General features: G+C 41.7%; 1 protein-coding gene across 1 annotated transcript; it reads right to left on the reverse strand.

Annotated features, from left to right (window-relative positions):
• Positions 1-212: 212 nt before the first annotated feature.
• Positions 213-11,742, reverse strand: LOC102445936 (pantetheinase). Its single transcript, XM_006136251.4, has 8 exons — positions 11,466-11,742; positions 10,057-10,318; positions 9,855-9,985; positions 6,665-6,857; positions 5,410-5,701; positions 2,993-3,366; positions 734-904; positions 213-444 (listed from the first exon to the last, which is right to left on the reverse strand). Exons 2-8 carry the CDS (start codon positions 10,267-10,269, stop codon positions 304-306), a joined length of 1,515 nt encoding a protein of 504 aa, XP_006136313.1. The 5' UTR covers positions 10,270-10,318; positions 11,466-11,742; the 3' UTR covers positions 213-303.
• Positions 11,743-12,063: the final 321 nt, after the last annotated feature.

The raw sequence follows: 12,063 nt of genomic DNA on the forward strand, positions 1-12,063 counted from the left end.
AGGATGAAGACTCCCCCACACATCCCAAGGTAGAAGAGGGTAAGAGTTTGAAAGGGGCTGGGGTTCAGGTCTATTCCCTGCCACCTTCCTGGGCCACCAGTAGTACCCTGAGTACCCCAGGAGGAGGGGGGATGTCCTTGCCCCTGCCATGAAAAGGGTGAGGCCCAACATTGGCTATTCTGCCACAATAGGGAGTCAAAATAGCGGTTAAACTTGATTGATTTCTTACTTTATATTTGCTAAACAAAGCACAATTGTAACAGAAAACACAAACACAGTGATTATTGTTTTGTAGATGATGTGTTATGCGGCACCGTTGTTCAGAAATAACAATGTTGATTGTGGTTGTGGTGGATCCTTCTCATAACATCTCCCAAAAAGTGCCACTGTTAAAACTGGTTTAGATGTACCATTCTGACTGATCAAACGTCCATCACTTAATACCTAATTGAAGAGGATAATGATACCATTAACAAGCAGTACTATATGGTGCACAAGTAACAGATTTATAAGGTAAATGTTGAGGAAACAGTTTAAGAAGAGTCTTGAAAACATCGCCTGTAAAGCCAAATTGCTTTGAGGCCAATTACTGAACTTAAAGGGCACTAAATACATGTTTTCATTATTAACAAGCTTGCCTTAGCTTTGTTTTGACTTTGTTGCAATATTTTGTTCCTTTCCCCTATGAGGGCCTGGGAATCTAGTTTGAAGTAGCTCAAAGACCTCCTCTTACCTGAAATTCACCAGGTGCCAACTGAACCCCACTGACCAGGACTTCCGGGAAGACATAAGTAGTGCCAAATGTACCGCTGAGAGAGAAAGTTTCAAACTTAGTTTGAGCAATAGCCACTGGCTGCCCACAAGTTTTCAAGTCTGTGCTTTCACACTTCAGCAGTATGCATATCTATGAAAAAGGAAAAAAAAAACCACACATTTAGGAGACTCTTAATGTAAAAATACAATCTGAACTTTTACTAGTAGTAAAATTTGACTTTGTATTCCTCAAGACCAGATGGTACTGACTCAGCTCCAGTCTTATGCCAACAATCCACTAAGGAGGTGCATCAGGAATAATGTTTTTCATCCAAAGGGTTTCCAGCCCTGCAGCTTCTGTCCCCAGCATGTGTCTCCACACTGTTCTTCCTTACTTACCTGGTGCACACAAAGGTAGTTGCTTCTCTTTACCAGCAGGGTTTTGCCTTCTTGCTTTTTCCAGAACTATCCACCCACCGGATACCATTGCTCCTGCTTGACACTTCCCCTCCCTTCATTTTTTTAGACTGTTCCAATTGCCTGGGCCATAGGCACTGATTCTTTTGGTGCTCCAGGCCTGGTATAAAGTGGGTGTTCAGCATCTACCAGATATAGCTGTTTAGTGGCTGGGGGAAGGTGGAGAGCAGTAGGTGGGTGAGGGCCTCAGAAAGGGGGCAGGAAGAGGTGGAGCAAAGGGATAGAGTGGGGGGTGAGCCCTCAGAGTGAATGTAGCAGGGATGGGAAGAGGTGGAATGAGAAGAGGGGCAAAGAAAGGATAGGCCCTGAGGAGTGGGGGCAGGAAGAGGCAGAATGAGGCTGGAGCCTTGGGGGACAGTGAGGGTGGCACACCCTCAGAAAACTAAAAGTCAACACCTTTGGCCTGGACCCTTTCTCATACTCTCCCTAAGAGCCCCCTCTACAGTTTCCAGTCATTCTTCCCACTCCTCCACTTTATAGTTGACTTTTTTTTACTAATAAAATTAAACCAAGTTCTTTGATGGAGAGCTCAGGCAATCTTACACACTGTCAACAACACAGTCAATGAACCGGTTGGTGGTCTACCAGAAGTTAATTTGGATGTTTCCATCCATTTCTTGGTGGAGAGGTGCCTACATAGTAAAGCCAATACTCCAGCTGACATTCTTATGTTGGATTTATCAGCAGAGATACCAAGGAAAGCACAAAGACTGAATTAGCTTTTTATTCCCAGGGGCAATCCCTCCAGATTGGTCTTGATGTGTAGCAGAAGGCAAGGTGAGGCAGCATAAATTGCTGGAGCTTGTTTTGTAAAGAATTAAAAGATTTGGTCCACACCACCAGACATTTGGAAAGACCAAAATTTTATCAACAGGATCAAACAAGAGTTTTGATTGCATCAAAGTGACTTTAAAATGTATCAGAAGAAATGTAGGGTGTCTAAAACATCGACACATAAGGCGATGGATTATAATCTGTGACAGCTAGCATAACTGGTTCTAAGCAGAGGAAAGTAATTTTTAAAAAGGACCTATCAGTAATTAGTGCAATCAATTTGTTCAGAAAACGAAGAACAGTCCATATAAGGTAATGATTAAACAAATATTTCTAGCAAGATAGTGGTTTACCAGGAAGTGCTGTCTTTCCCAAATGTTTGGTCAACAGAGCAAAATAAAACTTTCATCCTTTATGTAAATGCCACTGACATGACATGGCAAATTAAACTCTGTCTTTCTGAATTCAACTGAGTGTAAAAGCCCTTGTCAGTGGGATGCGATCAATTGTTAGCTTTAACAAATCAGAACTAGATAAGATCAACCCTTATGAAAGAAACAAAGAGATTGCTTGCATTGGAATTTTGAAAATCTCTAATAGCATCCCGAATATATCTTTCTGCTATTTATCCTCCTGAGGACACCACAGTGGACAAGTGGTGAAGGGAAGAGGAGGGGAGAAAGAAAGGAGTGGGAAATACAAAGATCCAGTCTATTGTGGACTAATTTGATTTTGTATGGTAATAATTCCCTCTTTTCACACAAACTATAAGTTTTGTATCCAGGGCCATTCCAAGACTTGCTCTTTAGGCAAAGCAGACTCACTAGAAATCCCAGCATCAACTCATCACTGACAACCAAATACAAGAAAACACCACTATCCCTTTTCTTCTTCCTGGGATCCAAACGACTATCCCAGGCAAAGTAGCCTCCTAAACAAACCAGCTATATATGAAGTATTTCACATGTTCCCCCCCAAAAAGTTTTACCTGCAAATAATATTGTCCTTCAACAACATGAAGGCCATCAAAAGCACCCAGCACATAAACTTCGTCTTTTTGCTTCTCTGCCATCCTATAACTCAAATGACAGCAAAGGTCTTTTTGGCAAACTGTAAGGTTTCCTTCAGGCTTAGAGAGTTCAGTGAAAGTGAACTGATCAAAGAAAATTATTCCATTGAAATCATGGTCATCTGATGAGAATCGTTTGACGCTTTTGGCGTATGCGCTCCAATTAACAGCAGCAGGGTAGGCAGGAGACAGACGAGGATGTGAACTCAGCTCTGCAACCAGTAGGTGACCGTTTTCTGTTTCCATGTCATAATGAAATGCTCTGGGTCCATCAGGTGCATAGATACCACTCCCTGTGCATGACAGGCAACATTTTCAGTCCAAAAGAATCAGCCATTTGGATGATATTGGCCTTTTCATTTTCCCCAGTGCTGTTTATTCTACTACTATGTTTAAAACATAACCAAAAATTACCCCCCCCCCCCCCCCCAAATTAAACCTTTAACAACTCAAGTCTTTTCTTACAATTCCCAGAGAAGGGACAGGGTGCATTAGGGTGACTAGACAGCAAGTGTAAAAAAATAGGGATAAGATGGGGGGAATAATAGGTGCCCATATAAGACACAGCCCTGAATATTGGGACTATCCCTATAAAACTTGGACATCTGGTCACCATAGTGATCTTATTGAGACAATGTGCCAGATTCTCAATCGTGGCTCAGATCTCATCAGCACAACAGAAGGGAGCTGGACATGGCAGCATGGAATCCAGTCAGGGATCCAACTATGGCTCCCTGATTACCTGGTCCACTGCAGAGCAAAAAGGCTTAATGATAGGCCACAGCCCAACACATTCACCCTCCAGCCCTACCCTAGGGCTGGGAGGGGAATGACGTAGAGCTGGCTATTCTGGCTTTTTCCCAGTCGAGAACTCTACATCAGGGGAATCTGGCTGACCAAATAAAGCCAAATCAGGGAGAGAAACAGGCCCAATACATTTATGGGAGTAATAGATTCCATGACACGTCTATATACTTTCCTGAAGCCCTGCACTTCTGCCAGTCAGAATGGATCACGAGGGACAAAATTTCAGATGCTCTCAGCATGACACCCCAGTCAGCTCGGTGTAAGAGTTTCTGTGTATGAGCTGAATCCTATGACTGGCATCCCATATTTATTCATTCATGGAATTTAAGGCCAGAAGGCATTATTATTATCACCATCTAGTCTGGGCTCCTTCCAACCATAGACTTTCATTCTTTAATTTGTTCATCAGCTGGGAATGAACAAAAGCCTATATTCTTGAGATCATCCAATCTTAAAGATTCCAAGTGATGAAGAATCCATCCGAATCCTCAGTACATTTTTCCAATGATAAATCACCCCTTATGATTTAAAAAGAAAAAGTCCTCCTTTCGAACCTGAATTTTTCTTGCTTCCACTTCCACCCATTGTATCTTGTTACCTTTGTCTGATAGATTGACAAGCCCTTATATCTTAGATGAGGCCGAAACTGGGAGACATGCCTTGTATTTTAGACAACATGAATATGATTGCTGGCCCAGCTCTAATACTATGTGGCTACGTCTAGACTGGCATGATTTTCCGCAAATGCTTTTAACGGAAAAGTTTTTCCATTAAAAGCATTTGTGGAAAAGAGCGTCTAGATTGGTATGGACGCTTTTCTGGAAAAGCACTTTTTGCGGAAAAGCATCCGTGCCAATTTAGATGCGGTTTTGCGCAAGAAAGCCCCGATCGCCATTTTTGCGATCGGGGCTTTTTTGCGCAAAACAATACCGCGTTGTCTACACTGGCCCTCTTGTGCAAAAGCAATAGAAGTTGCTTTTGCGGAAAAACTTGCCAGTCTAGATGCAGCCTGTGAGTATGAGATCTAATAGTTTTCAAAGTGCAAACAATAGTCCTTGGCTAAAAGATCATATTCCATATGTATGGTTCTAAGTATATGTAAGGTCATATTGTTTTAAAAGAACAATGTTCTTGTGACAGCTCTTGAAACATGATCCTAAGGGATTGACTGATGAAGAAAGAAAGCTAGTGACAAACAGAATCACACCAGGGAAGCTATGCTAAGGAGGTACAAGATTTTGCTCACACATAGAAAGTCAGTAAAGAGAACTAAGAAAGCTCTGGAGGAGCTAGGAAGGGGAGAGGAATTAAAAAAACAAGAAGTAAACAAAAAAAAAAACCTCAGTGAATTTTTCTGGGCCCTCGTTTGGCACTGGGAAATACTGTAATTAGAAATGAGGCTACAGAGGGCTCAAAAGCGTTTTTAGCTTCAGAAGAAATAAACTGTTTTATGCTGCACAACTCAGAGATGAGAGAACAAAAATCCAGAATTACAAAGATAATTCATCTTATCTGAAACATCAAATTACCTGTCATAGCCATGCTGGTGTTGTGTGTATCAGCTGCAAGGAAATTGACTCCCAGCCCCATAGCCCAGGCAGAGTGGAATTCAATAGCAGTTAAATGTGGTAGGACATTCATCCAAGCAGTAGTGAACAGCACAGTATCCACCTGTAACTCGCTCACCAGCGTCACAGCTGGGTCATGAAAAAGTATGTCGAAGCAAGTGAAAAGACCGAACTTTCCAAAGGGCGTGTTGAAAGTGACAAGCTCTGGCTCCTTAGGGTAATCAAACTGAGTTTCTGACATAAAGAGATTATACTGACAACAAGGGAAGAAACGAGTTAAGATATACCTAATGCAATTGCTAGAAACATAAAATTTCTAAAAGTAACTTGCATTTTAATTTTTTCCCAAAACCCTTCATATTGAACTGGAAAAAGTGCATCTACGCCCCAATAAAAAACCCAGGAACAAACCATGGGATAAAAACTGCAGCGTACATGTTTGGGCTTGGACAAGAGCCTAAGCCTAAAGGCCTGCAAAGGAGCACATCTCATTGTGCATTATGTCTGAATGTCTGCATTGTGATTTTTTTCAGCCCCCGATGCCTAAGTGAGTCCGCTGATTTGGGTCAGCCCTAGGCCTGTGAGGTAGATCTTTTACTGAAGTATAAACATACTTCCAAGTCCTAATAACTGGCTGAAGGGAGCCATATAGAATGTACATAATGGTGTTTCTCTGTCTGTTATGTGATAACTTTTGAATACCATATTTTAACAACTTCAAAATGTCAGGGAATGTGGTAGGCATCAGTGGGCACAACCCTATTGATTTTGGTGAAAATCAGGCAAACCACAAGGGGATAAAGTAAACGAAGATGTAGTGTTAACAGAGCTAACAGCTTTAATCACCTTTGCAACAGTCTGTAGATCAAAGCACAGTTTGTTGATGGCAGCTGTTAACACCTTTCAGCCTAACAGTGTAACCCATATACCTTCTCGGTGTGGTGTACTATCCCATCTAGTGGCACCCAGACCACCTACAGAGGAAAATATGAGTTCACCAGCCATAGCTGGGAGCCAGCTGGCTTTTAGCTCAAATGAGGCTCATGCACTAAACTCCAGCCATCCCAGGTTTGGTTCCATCTGTCAGCATTACAACAGCACTCCCCTCCCATACCCTATTTCAACTCATCCATCCAACACAAATTTAAAAAGATGGCATCTTAAAAGATTTCCCTCCCAGGCCTACAGAAAAGAATTGTGCAATGTCACTTCTTACCTTATGATAGCGTGCCACTAATTTCCCGTCTGAATCAAAGACAACGTTAGTGTTATATTGATAGTGACCATTGCTGGGGCACTTAGGATCACTGGAATTGCATGGTTTCTTATCTCCAATATTGGCAACCACATAGAGAGCGTTGTCTCTTGCCATGCAGCTGAGCCTTTCCTGCACCGGTGCAGGAGCAAATCTAGTTCAATTTTGGCCAAAGGAAAATGCACAAAACAAAAAACAGTCCAGGATCAAACTAAATTCAAAGCTGAAAAAATGAGAAAATACTCTTCAAAGTTAATCTTTTAATGGAACACTGGCATTTAGAGAAGCAGCTGTAATGGACCAGATGAGTATTAGGAGGATATTCAACAGATATTGCTTATTTTCTAATCCTGCTATTGGAGCTGTGCAGGCATACTATCAGAATTCCTGGACGGCCCTTTGCTTGCAGTGAACTTCTGCATGGGTGGAAGGGTCTGCCCTCAATGATACTGTAACAGGATTAAGGCTTGAGAACAAGGGCAGGGAACCTACAGCCCGTCCGTCCGCATCTAGTCCCTGCCTTAATTTGATCTGACTTGTGGCAATTTTCTGCATGGCAGGTTTGAATCCCCAAGCCTCGGATGTCCCCTTCCCCCTCAGGTCTCTGCAGCACGAGTGCTGGCTCACCCCACTGTGGAAGGATCCCCATCCCTGCCTTAGAATGTCAGCTGCATGGAACTGGCTGTGCCTCCGCCTAAGTATCTGTATAGCACCTAGCACAATTGCTTGAAACAGGGCAGGGACCACTACTGTAGAGTTGAATTTAGTATGGATATTTCAGTTAAATTTGAAATAAAATGTTTTCCTCAATTTTGCATCAAATTGAAAAACACTAAAATCAGTTTTAAAATAGTTTAGTTTTTTATATAATTCTGAGCCAATTCAAAATGATTTTTTTTTTAAACTTTGATGCAGGATTTTGGGTTGGGGGAGTTGGGGTTTTGTGTGTGTATGTGTTTTCATCTTCTCTCTCTGTTTTTTAAATTGGCCACATTTTAATTTATTTTGAAATGAAAAGGAGAAATGAAACATTTTGACTTCATCACAAATATTTTGTTTTTCTTAGGTGGAATTATTTGTTGAGTCAGTGGATAGTTTCAGAGTACTTAAAAAATGCATTTTTCAATTAAACATCTCCTTGTTGAAAAAATGTCATCCAAATCTGTACTGCTGTACAAATATTTAACAGTAAGAAATGCATTTCGATTCCTTCTCATTGCAATGCTTTTGTTTTGTAGGAAGGAATGGAGATGCAGAGCCTGCTTTCCTTATTCTTCAAGTTGCCCATAGACAGGGAACCTCTTTTAACCAGGCCAGTTTTTACAATGATCTTCAAAACATCTGCCTGAAAATTTTACCTGTCACTATAAATATAATGCATTATAAAAAACAATTAAAACTATAGCCAGGATGATGGTTTATGGGGCATCATTGCAAATACATCCAAAATTCATTTAATCTCAAAATAGTGAAATTGTTTCCTCTGTCCCTTCAAATGAATAAGAATAGAGAGAGACTTTTCTGTTGTGCCACTTACTAGCAAATGGTTAAACACTCAAAACATTTTCCCTTTATATATTCATTGAGATGTTAAATTACACATCCAAAACTGACAGAAGTGAGATCCATCAACTAACATGAAAGTTAGTCCTTTCACAAATATGCTAATCCATTTATGTACCAAAAGCCATACAAACATACACAAATAATTAAATAACAATTATGGATGAGGAAGAGCAATATTCACCCCCCACAAAACTTTGAAAGCTCCATTTAAGGTACTTTAACATACTGTCCCCCACACCACACGTGATACAGCAGGTTCACTGGAGAACAATCATACCCCACCCCTGGGAATGTCTGAGAGAGGCTAGAAGAAGCCACTGCTATGCCACTGTGGTCACTCTGCTACTTTTAAAGGTCACTAGCTCAAGCAGAATTAGCACATGTCTATCTACCAGCAATGGGAAGCACGCTTCCAGCTTCTGTGCTGACATAGCCTAGGAGACTCCACCCCTATATACAAAACTCTCATACACTTCCAGTATGTTCAGTAACCTCTCTCTCCCCCTGTGCTCCGCCTCGCCTCGCCACATTCCTCACAATTGCACTATAGTGTGAACTTTTAACTCTGTCTTCAGCAACATAGACTTGGGCAACCTGATAATGGGTAATGAGTTGCTTTTCAATGGGAAAGTCATTGCTATGACATGACTTCCCCTTCTTACTGGTTCCCCTTTCTGCACAACAAGCACACAGGTTTTGGAAACATATCTATCGCCTCAGGACTTAGCCCCAAACAAAGCTCCATATCTGCACTTCGTATCTTATTATGAAACCCCTTTGCCTCTGTTCTATCCACAATGCCAGTTTTAATAACCAGTGTTACCTATTTCTCCCACAAACAATTTTCAATGCTGCCTCTTATACCTAGGACTGTGGCTGAACTAGTTTGTAAAGCCATTACTCAGTCTTTCTTGAAATCGGTCCTCCAGACCCTCTTCTGCCATAGTAAATTGCTAAAAATACCTTTATAAAGAAAAATAAAACCTCTGCAAATTGTATCTGTAGTTTGCCTATGCTGCCTTGTGTTCTAATCACAGTTACATTTATCTTTCCCTTTGCCAGTCCCTCATCCTGCCACTTGTGCCTTGCCTTAATTTAGGCTGAAAAACCTCTTTGGTGTGCAGACAGGCTTGTAGTAGGATCCCAGTTCTGACTGGGATCTGTAGGTGCTACTAGTAGTAATAAAGCTATCAACTCAACTTCCATCAGCACTCTAAGCGTTCTTTAGAAATCTGCCACTCAGGTACTCTCCACACCACATCTCCATCCCCTATCAAACTCTGATAAACTCTCAGGAAAAAAAAAAAGATTACAAATGGGAATTGGCAAAGTCTAGCAGCAGCAATGATGATGTCGCCTTACAACCTTTCACCCAGAATTGTGGACTGTTGTTCAACAAAGGACTTCATCTTGATAAGTGCCTGGTTGGTAAAATGCTTATCATTAACTGAAATACCTGTGCAGTTAGTCAGGACATTTTAAAGGTTAGGTTATTTAACTGTTGTGCACAATGATCTTGGAGCCAAAAGACAGCTAATGTTTTTGCATTTATTATTAATCCATTTTAAAGCTGCATAAGCTTTACCTTTTAGGATCAGTGCATGGAATCCAATTCACTTGTGGGTCTGGAATGTCCTCAAGGTAGGGGAAAATGGTGTCTCGTGTGAAGGCCCAGCCATAAATGCCATCTTCAGGAGTCACAATGATGTGTGCATGCTGAAACAGACTAAACTGAGCACTTACCAGCAAGAACGAAACAAATACCCAAGAAAATCAAGAGACAATACCTGCTGGGCTGCTGCTTTGATGGCCTCCTCCAAAACATCCATATTTTTGTTCATTAGCATCAAAGCATCATCAGGACAAACAGGACTCCCAGTGACATTTGGCAATATAACAGAGTGCTCATACACTGCTGCAATGTAGCTGTCCAAGGCACAGGCCGGAAAGACCAAAACAATAAGAAACGTAGCATCTATGTGAGGCTGGAACGTGATCATGGTTGAAGCTCAATGGTAAATGCAATACTGTGAGCAAGTTTCTGAAGGACTTCAAAAAAAAAAAAAAAAGAGAGAGAGAGACTGAGTGGCAAAGTCCAGCTTACTTATTAGTTTACATTGGCAACAATTCTCTGATATTGGCTGGGAGAAAACAGCATTGTGCAATCATACTACCATAGCAAAAAATGTATTACAGCAACAAACGATCTACATAGTTAAATAGGTAAGCGATAGTCACTGAATCACTGACATGAGAATAACATGTGCCAGTGTGAGAAGGGTTTTCAAACTCTGGGTTGTGACGCAGAAGGGCAAACTGCTAAGCAGCTGCAGGAAGCTATGTTTACCTCTCCCTATTCAGTTATGGGCAATCACAGCTCCCATTGGCCATGGATAACCATTACCGGACAATGGGAGCTGTGGGAAGCAGTGTCCCAGTCTGCACCACTTCCTGCGGCTCCCATTGTCTGGGAATGGCGATCTGTGGCCAATGGGAGCTTCAATCGCCCGTACCTGCAGAGGCGTGGGTAAAGAAAGAATCTCATGGCCATTTAGTGGCTTGCCTTTACAAGCTGCAATCCAGAGTTTGAAAATCCCTGCACTAAACAACTTCTGTCTAAAAAGAGTAGCCCAAATTTTGCTTTGCTGTGGCATTGACTTCAGTAGACTTGTGCAGAGTAGCATTTGGACCATGTTTGCATTTTGGGTACACTGGAACTCCCATTAAGGCCAACAGGAGGACTGACTGACTTCAGTCAGGACTGGATCAAGTCCCAGACTAGGTTTGAAAAATTTAAACTAGGGCAATGTGATGGAGTCACTCCCTATTACACCCCCATTTCTTTGCATTCCAGAATTTCTTGCCATTACATACAGCTTGCTTCCAGTCAGTTTCTTTGCAAGGTGTTTAAATTAACTCCTAATCACAGACAAACTTGTGCAATTCATACAGGTAGTGGTTTGGATCATATACTGTCTTGTCTTTTGTACCAGCTGCTCTCAGAATAAACATTAACACCAATTTTGTAAACTGACAAGGGAGGCCACAGAATGTCCCTTAGAAATTATCCAAGATCACAGAGCAATCAGCAGCCCCTACTGACCTAGAAAAGACCAATAACTGAACAATCATTTATGCTGTTCTTTTAAATAATCGCTTGGAAATTTAAATACATCTCAAACCAAATCTAGCTCACCTTGTTCACATGAGTAGTCTTGACTCAGTAAGCAAAATGTGGACAGTTTGACCTTTTTAGTTTTGTTTACACTAGAACAGCCATAAGCAACAGATGTAGTTATCCCCATAGAGAGCGATTGCTAATGTTGCACAAACACATTAGAATGGCTGCAGAGACCATAGTTCAGCCTCTACTTTGGCCAGAGCAAGTTAAAAAAAAATCAGGCCCATAGTTTTCCTTTGAAAAATGCTGGTTCAAAAAAAAATCCCACAGGAATTTGTTGACTCCGTCTGAAGCTAGTGAAGGGAAAGCTAGCAGGTTTTTTTTTTTTTAGTTGGTTAGTTCCCAGAATCAAAAGGAAGGGGAAGAGTCTGTAAGAAATCAGACTCCTGAAATTGACAGCCCGCAGGAGCAATGGGAAGAGGCCAGAGCTCCAGTTCAGCCGACTGACAGGGCAAGCAGGCCAATAAGGGAGTGAGAAGGCTGGGAGCGTTTTGTCCTCCGTATGAGCTGGATTTTCCTGCGTCAGTCTGAGTGAGGCTGAGGTAAGGAGGGACTATGTGCCTGAGCGGAACTGGGGAGGGGAGCCATGCCAGCCAGAGAGAAACAGCCCAGC

Source organism: Pelodiscus sinensis, chromosome 3 (assembly GCF_049634645.1).
Source record: "Pelodiscus sinensis isolate JC-2024 chromosome 3, ASM4963464v1, whole genome shotgun sequence".
Taxonomy (NCBI): Eukaryota; Metazoa; Chordata; order Testudines; family Trionychidae; genus Pelodiscus; species Pelodiscus sinensis.